The sequence below is a fragment of the Diabrotica undecimpunctata genome, chromosome 3 (genome assembly GCF_040954645.1).
Source record: "Diabrotica undecimpunctata isolate CICGRU chromosome 3, icDiaUnde3, whole genome shotgun sequence".
NCBI lineage: Eukaryota > Metazoa > Arthropoda > Insecta > Coleoptera > Chrysomelidae > Diabrotica > Diabrotica undecimpunctata.
In genome coordinates this window covers 119,201,235-119,223,543 of record NC_092805.1, presented here as the reverse complement: position 1 = coordinate 119,223,543, position 22,309 = coordinate 119,201,235, and the positions used below count along the sequence as shown (strand labels likewise).

The following is a 22,309-nucleotide window of genomic DNA, read 5'->3' as shown; positions in this document are numbered from 1 at the left end:
GAATACTCCTAAAATACATAATACGACAATTCAACTAAGCAAAATAATCACGGAAAGAAGAGTTAGACAGGGATACACTATCTCACCAAAATTATTTACTATTCCAGTAGAAGATGTGTTCAAGAACCTAAATTGGGAATAACGCGGAATTAAACGGATCCTCGACACATGCCAGTTTTGTTATTAATTTGTTTAGTCACTTATAGTTATATTAATAACGTCCTGACTTTATTTGTTGATAAAGGTAAGTCTATTTCCTTTACTATTCAATATGATCCCTTCACCTAGAATATAGTTAAAAAGGTACTCACCTTATTCATGGGTTCTTTTGCTTTCCCATATCATGCGATGTGAATTGGAATCACAGCCGATGATGAATTGCAGTCCATTGCTTCTACAGTATTTGATTACTTTTTGAATCACCATAGGAGGGGGATTTATTGCTGCTCTATAACCTGGGAAGTATGCAGAGCATACGATTATATCCCGTCTGACCGCTTCCTCTTAACCTATATAGTGATATAAGCTGCAATCACATCTTGCACGCAGAAATCTGAAAGTAAGATATGACTTTCCTAAGTACATACACGCTCTGGGTTTTATTCTCTTTGAGCAATACAGTACCTTACTTGGCTTGTTTTAATAACCCCAGGTTTCTCGATTAGTGACATCTGCAACTTCATTTGCGAATCTTGCCAATGGTATATGAAGCAGCCTTGGAATGTTAAAGATTCGCCTGTATGAATGTAATATTGTGGCCTCTGGGAAGGTCTTTCCCGGCAGACTCTAAGATTACGACTTTAACATACTTTTACTTTTGTCTCTAGGATGTAATTGGGGCCTTGGAGAGGTTTTCAGTTGTCTCATTTTTAGCTTTCTCGGTTGCTATTGAGTCGATCGTCTATTGAGAAAGTTCAGTATTTCCAGGACCTGATTTTTCGCAGTGGAATAATTTCCAGTCCTGCGTCCTCTGGCTCTGATTTATTTTCTTCAGTCTGTTAAAGATTTTTTCAGCAGACATTGAGGTATATTTTTCTTGTTATGTATGTATGCAGTACATATCTGAGTTTTGGGCAGATCAGTTCTTTCGATAGTCTTAAGTTTTGCTCCTTTTCTTGGATTGTCTTGCAATCGTCTCAATTAGCTATTTGGAGCTTGTGCTGTCAACAGATGTTACCTGAAGCCACCCCGGCAGATTTGAGCAGTCGTAGAATTTAAAGAAGTACTGGAGAGGCTTCGTAAAGAAACAAAACTAATCACCACTATACAAACCAGAAAACTGGAATACCTAGGCCACGTGATGAGGGGACCAAAATATGAAATTTTGAGACTCATGGTTGAAGAATCTACATGATTAGTATCAATGCAGTTCGATTTATTTGTTTAGATCAGCAAGTTCAAAAATAAAAATAGCCATTATGATTGCCAACCTCCGTAGGGAGACTGCACTCTAAGAAGAAGAAGAATTTAACTTCTGGTCCGTCTTTGGGTAGATCCTCGACGGCTTTCTGTAGTCTCCTAAGGTTATCATTATTTATTAGCTAAACTAGGTACTCAGGGTGGATTCTGCTTGTTGCAGCTTTGTAATTCATCTACTTGGTTCGGGATCGTTTCATCTGCGCACCCACAAGGGTGCTGGCATGTGACCTTATATGCCGAGAGTTTGGTAGAAGAGGATTTATCCCCTTCTTTGTCTTTCTATTTCGGAGGTTTTCTTGTTTGTAGTACCTTTTCTAGAACTTCCTCGCAGGATCTTTCTGGGTTTTTTTTTTCAGGGGTACTTTTCACAGTCTCCTCAATATAATTTTTTTATTTTTACTCTCGAGTTTATACTGTTCCGATGAATAGCTAGGGAATAAACGTCTACTCGCCCAGAGTAGAGAGCAAGTAAGGCTTCTTACAACCGGAGATCGCCTGGTATACAGAGAGAACCGTTAGAGAATACGTATCGTTTAGTCACGCATCCTTCAGCGTGGTGTCTCATACTTTGGATTACGGGTTTTTTCCTCTGTTTTTTTCAATCTGTTTTTAGTTAAGTGCAGGTTGTCTCCTGGGCATGTAAGTATAGTGGGAGGAAGAATGAAGAATGGATAACTTTTTCTTGGTTGTAGTCGGAGTGTAGGATATATACATTTAATAGATATTATCATGTCGAAATGACCATGGCGATATGGGTAGTGCCATAGACTGGAGATGTGGCTGTGAAGGGCAAAAGGTTTTCTATTTGAATTTCCGTCGGATGTGATGCTACAACCAGTGCCTTTTTATGAGATTCATTTTAAGAGTTTTCTTGTTTTTTCAAACATCTTCTTCAATCTGAGGCAGCTGTTTATAAAAAAGTTGGTATTCTTGAGACTCTAGATATGAAATCATGCTTCGAAAGGACATCTTTTATTTTCTGCCACCCTACTCTCTGGTGTCAGTTTGACTATATTAGCTAAAGTTTTTCCTTTCTTTAAGATGGTAACCTTTATTGGTTCTTGAAGATCAGAAAAGTTTTTATTTTAACAATTGCAGGATTCGCTGCTTCGATCATTACAGATGTAGCTTTGCTGATATTTACCTTTTTAATGTTAATGTGCTTATCTGCTACTCGTTTTAGGTCCCAAAATTCATAATTTGTCATGCCAACAATATTAAAAGATGAAAAAATTTTCCATTGCCATTGGAAAGGGAATGGTATGTTGTCTTCTTTAAACACCGCAAATAATTAAAAGCCCGATTAGAAAAGTGCCTTGTGTTTTTGCATCTTCTTGGTAGAACTTTTCAAGAAGGGAATGTCTCCTTTCGTATGTAACATCTTTATAGTTCAACTGTGACTTGGACTTACGACTTTTCTAAAGAAAGTGGTACCGTACATACAGACACCGACATCTGTGAGAGGCTCCTGAAACTAATTTGAACGCTTGCACTTAGAACCTTACGTGGGACTACAAGCGGAGACCTTAGAACATTTCTAAGTCAATAGCTCAATTTTAAAAAAGAAAAGATTGCCCTTTGGCTCTTTCTAATTCCCACTCTTCAATTTAGGGCTTACATGTCGTTTGTCGTTAACCTATATGGGTAATGCCAAAAATGGTAGGAGAGGGAGAGATGTCACCTAGATGTTAATATTATAGCTAACTTAGTAACAATTCACATGATCAGAATATAGACAATACGAAACAATCATATTATGTATGATCATTAAAAAAAACGTAAAAATTAATGTGTAACAATAACTATTTATGAAATGTTTATAAAATGTAGCAGTACTAACCAACTAACATTTTATGGTTTTGTTAAAATAATATTCGTATTATTTTTGAAATGCTATTAGTGAGTCACAAAAGATCATAAAATGAACGTATACGTCGACATCTTGGAACAATAATTCTACATTAATTGTTTTAGTAGTATATTATAGCAATATTATCAAAGAGAACCCAAACAGTTATCTTGTACTGTAGAAAAATATTTGAAAATTTGTTTTCTTCTTCGACTCTATTCTTATGGAGACTACTCGATATTCAAAAATATTTACACGGTAATAAAATTGATGTAAATTCTGAATACATTTGAAAGCATTAATTCCATTCACCGTAATTGCACATATTGTTTTTATTAACTACTACGTTTGTTTGTAAATAGTAATAATAATTTACGACCTACTCAGGGCGTATTCGAATGTGCAATCATCATTAGAATAATTCTATGCGCAACTGAAACTGTGATAACCATTTGACATACTGATAATAATCATGGAATAGTGTAGAAAATAAAACAAAAAAAGCACGTGCCTGATCTTTGATACACTCGTGACTTCTTCTTCAGGTTCCTTCTCCTATCGGAGGTTGGAAATCATCATCGCTATCTTAATTTTATTGGCCGCGCTTCTGAATAATTCTAATGAGCTGCAACCGAACCACTCTCTCAAATTTCTTAGCCAGGATATTTTGCGTCGTCCTGGGTTTCTATTCCCTTGTATCTTCCCTTGCATAATTAATCTAAGTAATACGTACTTCTCGCCCCTCATTATATCTATCACTCACTCGTGACTAGTTGTTAACAAATATTAGTATATTGTTTAAAATACATATTTTAAAAGCAAGCAAATTTCAGATACTGCTGTAAATAAAATTTATATAGTGACAAAAAAGCTTTTGCTGGTGACTAACATTCGCTAGCGATAAAACCTTTTTGTTTTCCGGCTAGGGATGAGTGCGTGAGTGGATTTCATTCCCATTCACGCCCGCTCAAGGGCGTGAGTTTCTCGAGTTACGTCATATCGTCATATAAAATTCATAAATTAAGTTTAATCCAAATTTAAAGCAAATGTTAACATAAAGATCGATTTGAAACTGTATTATGCGTACAATTTCAAAAATTATACCGATAAGACATGAAACCTCTTAAATTACTTCCTACTACTGTTAGTAATTACTACTTGGTATTTAAAAATAATAATTATCCTGCTTTTAGAATTTTTGTTGTAAATTTGAATTCCTCAATATAACTTTTGAATTATTGGGATTCGGTTGTGACTTAGCATTGGTTTCTTCAATATAGTTTATAGTCTACTGTTGTTCAATGGAAACAACTTTAGAAAGGGTGAGCTAATTTTTATTCGACAAATTCAAAAGAAATATTCATTAACATTAAGAAATATTGCTAATGCTTACCAAATATTTGCGGTTAAGAAAATTTACTGCGTAGAAATTTATAAAAGGTAATATTGCCAAGGGCCTATAGGGCCTGTAGTAGACCTTTTAACAATTTTAACGAAGTATATTTATGGTATTGTCAATAGTTAATTTTTGTTTCAGTACACAAATCAAAGAGTGCCAACAGCGACATCTCCGTCAAATGCTAGTAGCTCGAGTAGTCACACCGGCAGTCAAAGCGGCAACGTTTCGACCTCTCTCAGCAACAACATGCCTAACAATACCAATACGTCTTCTAACAATTCCTCGTCCGGATCCGAGCAGCTTTCGAAGACTAACCTTTACATCAGGGGACTGAATCCTGCAACCACCGACAAGGATTTAGTTAATATGTGTCAACAGTAAGTGTCTTAAGATTTTTTTACTAATTTACTGCTTAAATTTAATAAGTGTTACTTAGGTACATTTTGTGTTGTGTTCCCCGACGCGCGACGATGATAGAAACATGATGTGTTGTAAATTAAGTCCGCGTTTACTTTATACTTTTCTTGCCTCAACCTTATGAATTCTTTCATGAAGTACAGTTGTATTCAAAGTGCAGTAAATCATTAGTACACAAAAAAATCAAAGTTTCTTTCATTTATACATAATGAGGCGATCATGCTATACTCGAATATTAATTTACATCCAAACATAATATGATCGAAAAAACTTTATTCTATTGTTTAATGAATGAACGTAAGCTACGGCAAATATTGATCAGTTGGAAAAATTGGATCAGTTTTTACTCATTTTCGCATGTTTAGGTAATTAATCAATAAACAAATTTGTCTGCATTGAGTTTTACCTAAAGTAATTACAACTTAGGCAATTGTCCATCTAACTAATTTATTAAATTTATTATTTTTATTGTTGGTTTTTCTTGAAGAATAATTTATTTATATATACTAGGCGTACACTGTAAGTTTTGGGAAATATTTGGGGAAAATCAGCTTTATTTTTTTTTTAAAGTGTATATTCGCCTTTAAGATCAATACAGCTTTATAGTCGAACAAACAAATCGTCGAAGCATTTATACCATTCCGAAATAGATATCTCAGAAATGAGATTTTTTTATGCTTTTTCGGACGTTAGACCACGTAGTTTCTTTTTGATTCTCGAGAACACAAGAAATCTCACGGCATCAAGTCAGAGCTGTATGCAGAATGACCCACAAAATCAAAGTTTTCATCTTCAAATACTCGGATGTTACTGTGTGAGAGCTGGCACTGTATTTATGCAAGGGGATGAGACAATTCCGGTTGTTTTATGGGTTTTATTGGTGCCATACCGTTTATTGGTTTTTCGTTTCGTACTTATAACAATATATCCATGTTTCATCACCACTCACGATGTTCGTACTGCCTCCGTTGAATCGTTCGAGTGTGGCGCGGGACAAATCAATACGTACCTTGTTCTGGATAGCAGTTAAATTATGAGGAATCCAACAACGACACTGCACATTTTTCTCACTGCCAAATGGTCATGCAAAATTATTTGTATTTAACTCATGCCTATGCGCAATGATGCATAAATCTCGTGATAGGTAAGCATCAATGTTTTCCGGGACAACAGATGTGGTCAGATGGCCTTCACGAAATTCGTCACTAAGTCTCATGTCTCCACGCTTAAATTTTTCAAACCATTTAATTTGGATCTGTTGATGGGTCTCATGCTTTATCACCAAAACTAAGATATTTTCATTTTTTTACGAAATGTTTTGAAAATTTGTTGTTGCTACACCATACTTTGAATTTTCAATCTGTCAATGTTGTTTACCATCAGAAATGTCAAAATTTATGAATTCGAGTAACTTCCGCTAGATGGTCTTTCTCGCTTACCTACTCATCTTAGGAACCCGCAGATCAGTAATTCTTCGTAGGTATTAACTATTATCTTTTGGGAAAATACAGTCTCATTATTGGATCAGTTATTTTTTTGGTCCCTCCACCAGCCGTTCTTAGACTGGAGTATTAAATAGAAGCGTCTTTTCTGGCGAAGGCATTTTACCAACCTTCGGAAATCCTTTGTAGTTTCGTAGAGTTTTGCCAGCAGCCGTTGATGTGGTTAACTGTGTCATAACTATCTTCAATGTGTTGGGTGTGGTTAACTGTTACACAAAAGCGTCCTGGTTCTGTATCATTTTTTCGAATGCCTTGAAATTGTAACACAAAAGACAGGTCTAAAACTCTTTGTATGTATCCACAGGATCCTTCCCTGGTTTTAAGTGTGCCACCACTCTAGCTTTTTATCCAAATTTTGGGGATTTGTAATATATGAATGCAGCAATTCATCATTCGTGCAAGCCACTCTACGGTTATTGGTCCAAAGTTATTTATTTGTTCTGTTCATATTTTGTCCATGCCAGCCACTTTATTATCTTTCATTTGGTGGACCGTGTCTCTCATGTTCTCCAGTCGAAAGAGGCTACCTAGATCATCCCTTTCTTCGTCGATATTTCGTTGGACTCTCACCTTGTTCTTCCTTGATCTCGACTTACCGTTCGTCATGAGACGGTGGGCTATCTAATCGGTTGTGATTTCTCTCAGGTTGGGTGCCAGGGCGGCGGGATTCTCTACTTTGGATATAGATCTTGATAATCCTTTTTGGAAGCCATTGGAAGTTTCATCTATATATCGGTATTTTTTTCATTTCTAGTCGTTTGTATTGACGTAAATAAGACACAGTTTTCTGTTTGTTTTCCCTCAACGAAAACCCGTTGACTTAACTACTTTTCGAAGAGAATCTATTCCACTTGTATATTTAATTAATGTTTTTTTTTTAATATTTGGCACTGGAGGCACATTTTCGTCAACATTAAAATGGAGTTGGAATAATTCTACGTAGCAGACCTTTGTCTGTATTGTTAAGTCTGTATTAAGTAGGTATTTTTCTATTTTTAATTTTTTTTTGGCTATATAAAAGATGACTATATAAAATCAATGGAATTCATGTAAATGGATATAGGCTAAAACTGGATGCTTCTAAGACAAAACTTAAAGTTGTCAGTAAAACAGAATTACAACAAACGAACTTTATGGAGTAAAGTTAGAAAGAGTCAACAATATCACCTCTTTGGGCGCGAACATTAACGATATACTGGGATATAAACCAATAAATATGAATTTCTTCTTCTTCATGTGCTGTGCTCGATTATCGAGCGTTGGCTATCAAATTGGCTATAGTAATTTTGTTGGCGGCAGCTCGGAAAAGAGACGCAGAGGATCTGTTAAACCAATCTCTCAGGTTTCTAAGCCATGACGTTCTTCTTCGACCTGGCCCTCTTCTTCTGTCTACCTTGCCTTGTATTATTAAATGGAGTATATTATATCTCTCTGGGTGGCGCATAACATGGCCAAAATATTCAAGTTTGCGATTTTTAACTGTTTTGACGACTTCCGTAACTTTTCCCATCCGATGCAAAACAACTTCGTTACGAACTCTATCCACCCAACTTATTCGTAGGATTCTCCGATACACCCAGATTTCAAAGGCTTCCAGTTTCTTGAGAAGTGTATCCGTCAAAGTCCAACCTTCGACACCATACAAAAGAGTAGAGAACACATAACATCTCACTAATCTAATTTTCAGACTTAAAGTAATATTGTTTCCACATAACAGTTTCTTCATCTTAAAGAATGCACCTCTGGCCTTCTCTATCCGTATTCTAATTTCTTTGCTCATGTCCCAGTTCTCATTTAGATTACAACCAAGGTAAGTGATACTGTTAGTTCTCTCCAGTTGTTCACCATAAGCTGTTACCACTTCCGGTTGTATTGGCGTTTTACTGACGACCATCACCTTTGTCTTTGCGGTGTTTAGCTTAACGCCATATTCATCAAACGTTGTGGTAATCCTATTAATTAGATGTTGAAGTTCTTCGTAATTGCTTGCAATTAACACTGTGTCATCGGCATATCTCAAATTATTAATATTGACGCCATTCATTTTTATACCACATTGAACATTATCCACTGCTTTATTGAAAACGAACTCTAATGAAACGAACTTTATTGAAAAAGAATAGATGTTAAATAGTAGCGGGGACAAAATTTAGTATTTGAAGCTCTTCAGAAGTGTCCCGGCCAATCCTGATGTTTGCACGTTGATACCAGTAAAGATTTAAGATATATTAAGATATATTTAAGATATATTATTAGATAATAATGCGTAGGTCTTTATCATCAATACCTACCTGCTGAAGAATGGCTATCATTTCAGTATGTTTTACTCGATCAAAGGCCTTTTCAAAGTCAATAAAACACATATAAACTGGATGTCCGACATCTCTGCATCTCTGTGCCATAACCTGAATACTAAATAGTGCTTCTCTTGTTCCAAGGTTATTGCGGAATCCAAACTGTGTGTCACCAAGTTGTTGTTCTATTTTTTGGTACATCCTAGAGTGCAAAATTCTTAGAAATATCTTTAAAACAAGACTCATCATGCTGATGGTTCGGTAGTCACTACATCTTTTTGCATTTGCTTTTTTAGGTATCGTCACAAAAGTCGACAGCCGCCAACCCGTTGGTATATAGCCAGTTTCATAAATTTTATTAAACAGATGAAGGAGAGATATTTTACCTGAACTTTCGAAGAGCTTTATTATTTCATTCGGTATTTCATCTGGTCCCGTCGCTTTTCGGGTCTTTGCTAATCGTATTGCTTGTTCAATTTCGTCCATAGTTATGTCAGGTCCTGTAACTACTTCGTTAATTTCAAACTCGGGCCTTTCATCACTAAACAGTTCCTCAATATACTCTTTCCATCTGTCTATTTTATGCAAATTAGTGATAATCAGTTTTCCGTCTCTATCAACGATGTTATTTGGCTGTTTTTTGTTCTGACCTGTCAGTTCTTTTATTTTTTTATACATATTAAATGAATCATGTTTTCCCTGTAATTCTTCAATTTCTGAACATTTGTTTTCGAAGTATGTTTGTTTTGCAGCTCTTATTTTAGTCCTTATCTCTTTATTAATTACTTTATACATTTCGACGTTTTGGTTCTTAAAATTTCGTCTTTTTTCCATCAAGTTCAAAATCTCATCGTTCATCCACTGTTGCTTTTTTGACTGCTCTCTTTTAAGTTTGGAGTTGAGTTGCTTATAATCGTTTTGATTTGGTTCCAATGATCCTCGATGGATTCTTGTTGTTCATAATTCTCAAAATTTGCTCTCTAAATTGTTTGCAATCAACTGGCTATTGTTTCTAATAAAATCCATATCCAGTTTGTTATAGGATCGTTGTTGCTTTATCCGTTTAAGTTTTAATTTAATTTCGGCTAACAACAGATTGTGATTAGATGGAACATCGGCACCAGGAAAAGTTTTTACAGACAATAAATATGAATAGGCATTGAAAAAGCCCGAGCGGCCTTCTATAAACTAAAGAAAATTCTCATTAATAGAGATATTACGTTAAACCTTAAAACCAGATTAATACGCTGCTATTATAATATAATATTATGGATAAGTTGGGTTGATGGAATAAGAAATGAAATAGTTAACACCGAATGAAAAAGAGCACAAAAATAACGAAAACAATAAAAATTCGAAAGTTGCAACATTTCGGCCCCAGAACAGTATAACCTTCTACACTTCATAATACAGGGCAAGATCGCCGTAAGAAGCGGCCCAGGCCGAAGAACTTCCTGGTTCCGAAATCTCCGAGAGTGGTATGAAGAGACGTCCGTCCCCTAATATGTTTCGAGCTGTCGTAAACAAAATTATTATCGCCAATATGATCGCCAACGTTCTGTAATTGGACAGAGTACTGAAAGAAGAAGAAAAGATGAATTGTTACCTTCGACTATTTTATGTTTTTCCTTGACAATTCTTCGAATACTTCTTTCAGAATCCCTTGAAGGCAGCAATGCCTCGTTCATACATTAATAGGAATTGTAAGTTGCCATGATTTTTTCCTCTTTTGATTGAAATACATTGGTGATTACCTCGTGAATTTAAACGTTTAAAATATTTTTTTTAGTTTACTTTTATACTCCATCATTAGATACCTCAAGATTCAATATGGCACTGTTCTAATATAATTATCAGTTGAGCATAAGTAGTAGAATGCATCATGAGTTCTAAACGGTATGAATTTTGTGCGCAATTATGGGGCGGTACTTATGACCAGGCATGGTTCATTCTATATACTGTACTTTGTTTTTTAATCTAAATAAAATATAACTTTTTTATAAAATTATTATTATTATAAATATTTTATAAAATTATTATTATTATAAAAGCAATAAAATATTACTTTTCATAAAATTTTCATATTTGGCTGAAAGAAGAGTTTGGTAAAGAGTGATGTGTACTTTTCTTATTTTATTTCGTTTGAGTGTAGGACTTAGATGTTTTTTGTTTCAGATTCGGCACTATCATATCCACCAAAGCGATCCTAGATAAAAATACTAACAAATGTAAGGGTAAGTAATATCGTAGTTATTTTTTATTTTGTAATCAAATAAACCTGTTGCTCATGGCCGATAAATTATCAATATTCTTGATATAACAGTCTCTGATATCATGTTTTTTTAACTATTAATAAATATGAGTCGTTAGAATATTTTCAGTGAATTAAATGACTTTCAAATAAGTCATTAAGTAACATCGCAATACAAAAATATTAATTAGATTAGGCATAAATGGGTACAAAAATAAACATTCTGTGTTTATTGAAAAGTAACAATCTTCTAATTGTATTTGCAAGATCTCCAAAATTTACCATTAGATTACGTTATATTCTTATCGTTTAAAATTAATCATATCTATCTAATCAGCCAAGAACATCCACTTTTGCATTCATCTCGGTCCAGCGTGTTGTTTTATATCATCTGACCATCCAAGTTGTGGTCTACCTATTTGACATTTGGGATTCCAAGATCTCCAATGTATAATTATTTTGTTTCATTGGTCATCCTTCTGTCTTAGGGTATGCCCAGCAAATTTCTATTTCAGTTTGCTACTTACGTCGAGACGTCTTTTACTTTGGTTCTGTTAGAAATCCAACTCTTTCTTTTCCTATCTGACAGCCTAATGTTTAGCATCTGTCTTTTAGTATATCTTTGCGTTTTCGCCATATTTTCAATATTATCATTGGTAAATTTGACAGGTGTATGTAAGAACATCACTAATACTGATCGAAAACTCTCGTTTTTAGATACTGGGGGTAGTATTTCATCTTCATTATATAAGAGAGTTTACCAAATGTTGCCCAAGTCAATCTGCTCCTTCTTTTAATTAAGGAGGACTTCTGATTTTCCTTGTTCAGTTTTGTGATCCCAAGTATAAATATTTATTTAGTTGTTTTAAGTTTGTTTGTTCTGCTGTCATATTGAGGTCTCCGTTTTGGTTGGTCATGGTTTTGGTTTTATCACCGTTCATCTTGAATCCTATTTTTATTTTTCTTGATTCGTTATTTAACTCTTCAATCATTTTTTGCAATTCTTCTTTTTTACTAGACATGAGCACGATGTCATTAGCATATCGCAAATGGTTTAGGTATTGACAGTTTATATTAATGCCACAGTTGTCACAGTCTAGCTTTTTAAATAATGTCCTCGAGTGCTTGGTTAAAAAATATTAAAGTCGCACTAAATTTAAAATTTCCCGATAATATTATTGTAACACAGGATAATGCAGAAATTTATGTTAAAGAGATGTGCCTGTAGGAACTAATAAAGAGGAACTGCAGGGACAGATCTATAAAACTTATACAGAATAGCTAGGCGGCATTAAAGGCACAGGAATTTAATCAAATTGACTCAAAGTTAGTTCAAAAAAGAAGAAAAATCCAAGAGGACTTGAAAAGCGAAAACAATTTTTAGACAAATTAGATAGACAAGATAATTTATGAGATATTTTTGTTCGTTAAAAGCTTCCTTGAAAAATTAATTAAACCACTCATATCGTACAAGATAAGCTTTTGATGTAGCAAAACCACTTTCCACTTGTCCACTTATCGAATGGTTTGTCAATTTATTTTGAATTTCTCATTACTGACCTTAACCTCCACATTCATCTCCATTACTGATAATTACAAAGTTCTTAATTCATTTTAAGACTACTTTTATTTTAAATTTCTCATTACTGGGTACTTTCTCAATTTGAAATTTATTCTGAGGAGTTAGAGCTAGAGGAGTTCTAGTGCGTTAGTATGACCTTAACCTCCACCTTCATCTCTATTATTGATAATGAAAAAGTTCTTAATTTATTTTAAGATTACTTATTTAATTGCATTAAGTTGTTTTAAATATTATTATTAACATGCATATTTTATTAATAAAATAAAAAAAGTGGGCTCAACTGTAGATCTCTCGCACCTAAAGCCATAGCTATACCCCTAGACAATTGTGTCACCATATTTTGTAAAAATTATGTTCATCTATATTTTATTTTTATATTATTGACTGAAGTGGTTTTTTTTTCGATTATCTCGGGAACTGCTCGCTAGAAAAATTGGAGGAAACGTCTAGTAGTACCTAGAATTTGATCATACTGTTGATACATTGGGATAGGGTAAACTGCACATGGAACTATATTTAGTGCAGAAAAACCGATTCAAATTACCTTGAGAATGCAGATAGACCGAGCAGACTAGTTACAATTACATTACCAATTTTAGAAAAAATCATTAGAATATCAACGGTATACGACAGGTACCATATTTTCAAGGATTTGAGGTTAGCCTGTTGTATTGTAATTTAGTACACCACATCATTTACCATGAAGCAAGCGGTACATAAAAGTTTTTGATAGATAAAGGACGACGACAATGAGATGCATCAGCATGTACTTTATTTAATATAGTTTTGGAAAAAAATATAAATGATGCGAATATCGACATCATGGATGCAATCTTTAACATAATAATTATGTAGATACTTGCTACGCAGACTATCTAATAGATATCACTGATGGTAACGAAAATACAGCAAAAGAAACTTTTTTCAGCTTTGAAAAAGTAGTTAAGTACAACACAACGTCAAGAAGACCGTCTGGAAATTAAAGGTAATCCTGTAGAGCAGCCATACTCACTACGCGGCCCGTGCGATTTTTCGCGGCCCTCAGATTGCTAGGCAGTAAAACACAATTTGCGAGTTATAATATAATTATGTTTCTATTTATGTATTTAATCAGATTACAGTAGTGTAGAGCGGCGCCATGCAAAGTACCGCATTTCTCATTAGTCATCTTTACTCCCACCACATTAGCACTGGCCGGCCAGTAAAGATGTTTCAAAACCTTGTGGACCTCGTAAATACGCATGCCCGAAATTTTTTTAACGAGCATATCATTGATCTGAAAAAGATTTTTTCTGTGGGTACTGATGGTTGCCCATCAATGTTGGGACGACATATAGGGTTTGTTTAGATGTTGGAAAAACATTTGGGAAATGATAATTTATTGAGTTTCCATTGTATCATTCATCAAGAAAGCTTAGCTGCTAAATTTGTTCAAAATTTCAGCTGTGTTATGAAAACACTTGTAAAGATTGTGAATGTCATAAGATTAAATAAACTAAACCACAGAGAGTTTCAAGAATTTTTGAAAGAACTTATGTCGCAATATGGGGACATTTTTTACCACAAAGACGTGGGATGGCTGAGTAAGGGTAAAAGTTTTGGAACGTTTCTTTAGCATTCGACATGAGATTACTCTGTTTTGGCTACAAAGAATAAAGAGTTTCCTGATATTCATAATTTTAGTGGTGGCCTAAAGTAGCGTTTCTCACTGATACAATGAGCATTATGAATGAAACATTGACCAAATTGCAAGGAAACTACAATAGCATTGTAACGAAAATGATGAGTATTGTGTTTTCATTGGAACAGAAGCTGAATATGTATATTGAAGAATTGTCAAATGAAGATTATTCCAGCTTTCCTTCCGTTAAGTACTGTTTGAGGAAAATCCAGATGAAAGTCAAGAGATTTCTGACCTGCTGTTAGCAGACCTAAAGGATGAAATGTCTGTGAGGTTTAATGACTTCAGGAAGTTCCAAGAACCATTTCGCTTGGTGGAAAATCCATGGGCAATAACAACAGCAAATGTAGCTCATCTTTCTATTTTTGGATACGAAGCTAGGGATTTGAAAAATGAGTTAATTGATCTTCAGAATGATACAGAGCTCAAAAGTATTTTTGAAGAAAAAAAGAAGGAAAAGGCTCACTAGGAGTTTTGGGCAAATGACAAATTTCCTAACTCAATTGACTGTGCTCAGAAAATTTTGTGTATTTTTGCATCTACATATGTCTGTGAATCTACATTCAGTAAGCTGAAGTTCATAAAAAACAAGTACAGATCTAGGCTAACTAGTGAGAACGTTGAAAACATTTTGAGAATTTCAGTTTCTTCCCAACCTGCTAACATAGATGCCATTCTAGAGAGCTGTGAAAGATTTCGTCCATATAATTTATAATTATATTGTTTTTACGTAACTTGTAATAAACTTATGTTATAGTCATATAGTTGTAAAGTTATTTCATACCACCACTTGTACTTGCGGCCCTGAGGAAAATTCTATTCAAACTATTAGGCTCTCAAAGAAATCCTAGTCAGGATCCCTGCTGTAGAGGATGCATATTAATTTGTCTACCTATACTCACTAGTGAACATAGATAACGGTAATGCCTCTAAAATAAGGTGTTAGGATGTTTTTAAAGAAAGTTATTGCGAACGATACTGGAGAGATAAATGTCAGTGACTGGAAATAAAGTTTTAACTTTGAATTGCACCAATTTTGTTGTTACTTTAAACTGATCCACCCAAAATGGCCGCCTAACCCTCCAGGAACTATGAAAGATTTTGAACCGCTTTTATTTTAGTATCAAATAACTTCAATTACGAATGTGGTTGATTTTGATTTTTTTTTACTCTTAAAGTCTGCGGCATCCACTAGATACACCACAAATTAGTGCAATCTACAAAACGTTATAAAATTAGTTCTTTAGCAATCAACCAAAAAAATTCCTCATCATCATCACTGGCACGACAACCCGTTTTGGGTCTTGGCCTGTTCCGAAATTCTTCTCCATTTTGATGTGTTCTGTGCTTTTTTCGCCAATTTTTTATTTTTAAGGTTGTTATATCATTTTCTATTTGTTCTATGTATCTCAGATCGGTCCATCTCTTGTTATTTTTCATACAAGAACTTACTTACTTATTTTGTTTGGTATTTCGTCTTCTTCCATTCTTTCCACATGTCCCATTCAATATCGCCGTCCTATTTTAATGATTGTTTCGATTTCGGATCCTGGTGTGTATAACAAGAACAATTGTTGTGGTGAAAAGGTATATTGTATATCTGGTACATTATTCAAAAATTGCTTTTCCCTTCAGCAGTACAAATTTTAGAATTTTTACTTTTGTAACATTCGATTCCAGTTTTAAAACCGTCTTGAGCTTACAGTATTTGGCAATATTTTAGTATGTAAATGTTTATTATTCAAAACAACTTATACCTTTTGAAATTTTGGAAATTGGCTAAAATGTTTTATTTAAACTGTATAGCATGAGCTGTGGTAGTATTAATACTCATACATTAAATATTTGTTAAAAAAAATTTAATTTTTGCAAGAAAAGTTACACTTTTTTATGTCTATAGTTCACTTTGCTAAACTTTTAATTTACTTAGTAAAATTAGATTTTTTTAATTAAAAATTAGGCACTGTAGGGAAAAATAAATATGCCATTTTAATTGCTTATTTTTCTAATTCGTAAAATTCTTATTAGAGTTTTCAAAAACCGTATACAGGGTGAAATTTTTTCTATGAACAAAACAAACTTGTTTCTTAACACCGGACCTGATTTTTTTTAGTTTGACGAATAGAAATTTCAGTCACAATTCGCAACTCGCCGTGTATATTATTAAACAATGGGAGCAGTAACTTTTTAATGGTCATTTTGTTATTCTCATTCTCTTTTGTATGTACAGTTTCTCATGACTCACTCTATATATTTCCAAATGAGGACAGTTTGATTTGTTTAGATAAATGTTCAGTATCCATAAATTTTCTGTAGACTAGATCATATTTAGTTTTTCATTTGTGTTTCATTTACCGTAATTCGATTTTTGGGGGCGTATCCAATTCAATATCACCTTCTTCAAAACTCACAACAGTTTAAATTCAAAACTCACAAAATTCTACAACTAATATAGTTATATAGCAACAATGAGGAATTGTTCGCGATTTGGTTGTATTAAATGTATTTTAACTATCAAAATGTTACATTTATATTAATTCAATCGATCAATTTCATATCCACATGTGTAAGGATATAAAAATCTTCCAAATCTTCAATTCCTATTCCGTTGTAGGAAATTGCCTACAACATAATAGGAACCTATTCTCAATTTAAATCAGCGTTAAGAACACAAGATTTACATCAGAAAAAGCAGAAAAAGTCTTTTTTCAAACCAACTAACGAACATTTTGGAATTGTGTATTTTCTTTCGCTGTTTTGTTTCCAGGTAGTTAGAATTTTATTCCAGATCCTAGACCTAGATGAAAAGTAAAAAAAACAAGGAAGAAAAAGAAACACGTAAAAAGTATTTTTGCTATCAATTTTTGTTCAGTCTGTATCTATTACAATTAAATCGAAATATTTTTTAAGACAAAATTACGAAGAATAAAAATATTTACTTCATTTGCTGAGCAGTGAACATGATTTACATGATTATGTGATACAATGTTGCGGTATTACGGAATTTTGTATGATTCAAATATCTTTTTGAATAGTACCTAGATTAGTTTGAAATTGAGGTAACATACCGCATATTATTTCAAATGACAACAGGTATATTTGATTGGTGTTTTTGTTTTCAAATTATTAGTTTTTATGTCTGCGATTAAAATTTTGTTATTTCAAAATAATTTTACAAAAACTATATTTTTTAAGCTATAAAATTGAAGAGGGTGATGCATACAAAATAGAATGCATTAATTGTACGATAATCAAATCAAATATATTTTACTAATAAGAAAATTAAAATATAATATAGGTTAGGTTAGGTACCTTTTAGGCAGGTAGTTAGTTAGGTAACATTTTGACATCCGTACAGTTTAATACGTAATACTGGTCTTTCTATCTGGCCTATCTGATCTAACCAGCTGTAACACCAGACGTATTCACGATGCGTTTTAGCAAATTAAAATTTGATCATCAAAAATTATCCGAATGCTTAATTCTTTATTCTCTGCCAGCGGCATTTCGTGAAGGCAGCTTAAAAGTATTGCCTACATCTAAAATTGAATTCGTTGGAGAAATTTATTTAAAAAAATGTAAATGCGTAGAGATAACAACGTTATTTTAAATAATTTGTTTAGATAATTAATTGTCAAATAACAAATTTACCGATTGTTATTAAAAACGATTTTTATTCTAGAGTCGTAAATAGGCTTCTTCCGTATTTTAAAAAGTTTAATAAATAGTTGAATAAATAAATAACACTGGTAAACACACAGTTTGCTGCCGGAAATTTTTTGACTAATTTTAAGTAATTTGGGTCTGCTAAATCCAAAAATGCCATCAGATTTGCTCCATCAGATCGTTTTCAGGAAATACAACAGATCACATTTCTAACATATAGGGTAATTTAACGCAGCACTAGCTACATATATGTAGTGCTGCTACCAATTAAATAAACAAAACACTAATAAAAAGTAAGATATTTATTGTACAATAATGTACTTACAAAAATCATCACAAATATCTGTCAAAAAAACTTAAATTTTCATCTAACCTAACCAGCATTGCAGCACAAATCTGCTATTCAGCGTCACCTTAAAACTTCCTTTTATATGATTTTCTTGCAAAGGCTTTAAAAGGACGGTCCCTTTAAAGACTCCAGCAGTAATCCGCCATCATGTGAGTGTCCCATCTCCCCTGATACCTCTCTTCCATCGTTTTGATATCTTGGTGGAAGCGTTCCCCTTGTTCTTCACTAAGGTCACCAAAATTTTCTGGGAAACGGTCTAAGTGGCTGTGGAGGTAATGAATTTTAATACTCATAATATGACAACCGTTTTTGTTAAAATTGACCTTTAGGATCTAGGACCTTTACAAATTGTTTCATCACCCCTAGTTTAAAATGTAACTGAGGTAATATTATTTTCTCTCGGGCGACCAATGCTTCGTTAACTACATTAGCTTCTCTTTGAACTAAAGCATCTCTGGGATGTCATTTTCTTCTACTCGAGTGTTGGTCCTTAGCCCTGCTATCCCAAAGACACAGGAAACAAGAATATTTTGTATTTTAGCACCAACGGAATTGTTTTATATTCTTTTTTCATTTTTGTAGAATGCCCAATTGGTATACTTCCATATTTGTTGCCATTATGTAAACACTTTAAACTTCGTTTGGAACTGTCGATAAAAAGACGCCAGTGATCTGGTGTATATTTCGATATACCCATTTTGTCTAACAGTCCTTTAATATTATTCCAAAAAACCATATTATTTTGCTGAGAAAAAAAAAGGCAAAATATCTTTTTCTTTATTACGGTAGTATGTAATTTTGGTGTCTGAGTTAAGAAGATTCTTTTGCTTTAGTCTGGAGGCAAGCAACTCGAAAGAATCCTTTGAAAGGTTCAAATCTTTGATAAGATCACTCAACTCTTTCTGAGTAAAGAGTTCAGGACGTGTTGCCTTCTCTTCAAAATCACTGTCGTCTTCCTCAAATCTATTAGTCTGTAGTTCATCAGATAACGTTTCGACATTATCCTCTGGTAATGTAGGTAGACAGCTAAATATTAGAATGGGTATCTGTTCAAGCTGATGTGGAATTGGTCTTATTGCTGAATCCAGGTTAGGATATGTCCACGTATGTCGATTGTTAGGATTAATGCCCTTTATATTCACAAGACAGAAATAGCAATCGTCAAAATGATTTTTTGGTTCCCTAAATATCATTGGTAGACCAAACTTTAAACATTTTCGTTGTCCTTTCGTCCACTGTCGCAAGTTTTCCAGACAAGTTTTGCACACTACATGTGGAGCCCAGGATTTATCTTGATCTTCTAAATGAACACCAAAATAGCCTTGATATGACCTTTTTATAAAATCACAAACTGGTTTTCTACTTTTCTTTACAATGTACTCGCCACATTTGTAGCAAAAAACGTCCGGGTTATTCACACAACAACGCCTGCTTGTAGAAGCCATGGTTTTCAGTTTTTTAAAACAAACTCTTGCAACGAAACTCAGGTTCAAACTAAATTTTACAAAAGAACGCAGTTGACTTTATAGGAATGTATTAAGGCCGTTTCAGAGAAAATACTATTTACTTATCGGACAACAGTTAAAAAGCAATTAGCGCTAATTTCAAGTAATGGGCATTTCCAAAAAGTACACTTTAATTAGAAGTCATTAGTATGTATTTGTATTAGAATTTGTTAAGTTGGTTTATAAACATATTGCAGTTATAGTGGTGGAATATACAGAAATGTAACAATATTTAAGTATTTGATGAGTATGTTATATCTCGAAAACTAGAGCTGATACAAAGAAAAGGTTTGTATTTTTGGAATCAGCACAGATGAATTAACCAAAATCAGTTGATTTTTTTTCGGCAGCAAGACAAAATTTTTTTTTGTTGGGCTGTGTAATCCAAGATTGATCTCAAAACAATAGTACCATGAAGTCTAGCCATTGAATATTTACCACGAAGTTCCTTGGTTATCGTTACTGGTTCTGCTTTTGCCATATCCTCTGTCAATGTAATGCATTTTTCTCGTAGCCAGTTCCGCTTGGCGGATTTCCGATTGCCATCGGTGGAATGCATTCAAAAAGATGGCTGTGGTAAATTTATCCAACACATGTAAAGTTCATGTCTTCACGATATTCTCCTGTTTTCTTCGATATAAAAGCAAGGCGCCATTTTGCAGAAAACCAGTATTATTGCCAATATGGGCGACAATTAGACGCTGGCCCTTATCTGACTGTGCTTGGAATTCTGTCAATAAACATTCAGCAAAGGCTTGCCAAGGATTTGGTACTGTTTTATATTGCCAAACTTTGTCAGTTGTATGATCGTCGTTAACCGAAGTCTCACCAAGGTAATAAATATTTCTTGTTGCCGCACGATATTCCCGAATTGATTGTAGTTAATTATGTAGCCATGATATTATTTTCTCCTTATCCGTTAAAATGGAATTCTGGTAACGTTTTATATATCGATAATGAAGATCATGTAATGTTTTTTTGTAATGATTCACTGTTTATTTTAGGAAACATCGATCTCCTCTATTTTACTTATACAGATTTGTAATTTTTAGCCCTTATTTCAAAGGAAAACGAATGTATGGTTCTGCGGAGGATATTTCTTTGTATTTCCTTAATAGGTTTTTATCGCACTGGTTTGTATTTACAGGTTTTAGAATATTTGTCATTTGTTTTTGCACACAATACGATTAACTGTAGCCGCTGAAAGTCCTGTTAAAGAAGAGCAGCGACTAACAGCTTCGGCTGAAGATAGTGTTTTTTTTTAGTCTATCATATACCATCCACATAATTTTTTGTATCATTTCATATATCCATTTTTAATCTGCGAAAGACATGGAGGTGGAGTATATACTTCATAATAAAAACAAAAAAGTACCAAAACTATTCAGACGATTCATCATCTTACAGACGTCTTCGTAGCTTATCGATAGTAGATATTAGCTGATTATTGTGTCTATGAGATGGTAAAGACGTAAATTGACATTACAGTTTTTAGATAATATGAATCATTGTTCAATGAGATGTATATTTAAAAGCATTATTCATAGGAAATCACCTACCTATATTTCTAAAATAGGCACGTAAGAAATTTACAGGACGACCCACCAAGGTACCTACAGGGACGTCACGATGGAATTCATTTCAAATAAAATAAATCAACCTTAAAAAATAATGAAATAACGACGCCGCTGGAATCGTGGAATTTCCCAACAATTAACGGTCTAAAATTTGAGTGTTGTGATTTAGTCACCCTCTTCAATTAATTAGACTATAGAAACAACATATTGTATTAAAGGGCAATTTTTATATATTTTAATTTAATACTATTAGGTTATGTAAATCTTAATTTTTTTTAACTATAGGAAATGGAATACTGAAGAATGTAGGAATGCTGAAGATAAAAGTACTCGAATTTAAACAATATAATGCAAAGCTCACAAAATTAATTTTTTTGACTAAGTTGCTACGGAGATAAATTCAAGTAATTTTAACATTTATGTTAAATGAAATAAATCGTCTCTAGTATCAAAACATCTTAAGGTATTTTAACGCCCATGACTAGGTTCTTCAACCAAAATGAAAAAAGTCTCATAAAGACTTCTTCTTCTTCTCTTCTTCTTCAGCCTTCATTCATCCATTGTTGGACATAGGCCTCCTCCAATTGTTTCCACGCTTCCCTATCTTTTGCAATTCTCATCCATTGCTTTCCAGCTACAGCTGTTATATCGTCTATCCATCTCTTTTTGGGTCTTCCCACGCTTCTTTTTGTTTCTCGAGGTCTCCAGAATGTCACTTTATGAGACCATCTGTTGGTGTCTTGTCTTGCTACATGTGCTACCCATTGCCATCTCAATGTCGCTATTTTTTCCATGATGTCGCTTACTTTAGTTCTTCG

The 22,309-nt window shown here is 33.7% G+C and overlaps 1 protein-coding gene across 11 annotated transcripts in view; it reads left to right on the top strand.

The window, feature by feature from the left end:
• shep (RNA binding motif single stranded interacting protein alan shepard) overlaps positions 1-22,309 on the top strand; it is a 327,333-nt gene that overhangs the window by 260,624 nt on the left and 44,400 nt on the right. For 8 of the 11 annotated variants that reach the window (XM_072526760.1, XM_072526757.1, XM_072526756.1 and 5 more), the window contains 2 exons: positions 4,806-5,044; positions 11,056-11,114. In XM_072526760.1, coding sequence (XP_072382861.1) covers positions 4,806-5,044; positions 11,056-11,114 — 298 coding nt within the window. The remainder of the gene's footprint in view (positions 1-4,805; positions 5,045-11,055; positions 11,115-22,309) is intronic. The other 3 variants (XM_072526759.1, XM_072526758.1, XM_072526752.1) reach the window with 1 other exon arrangement.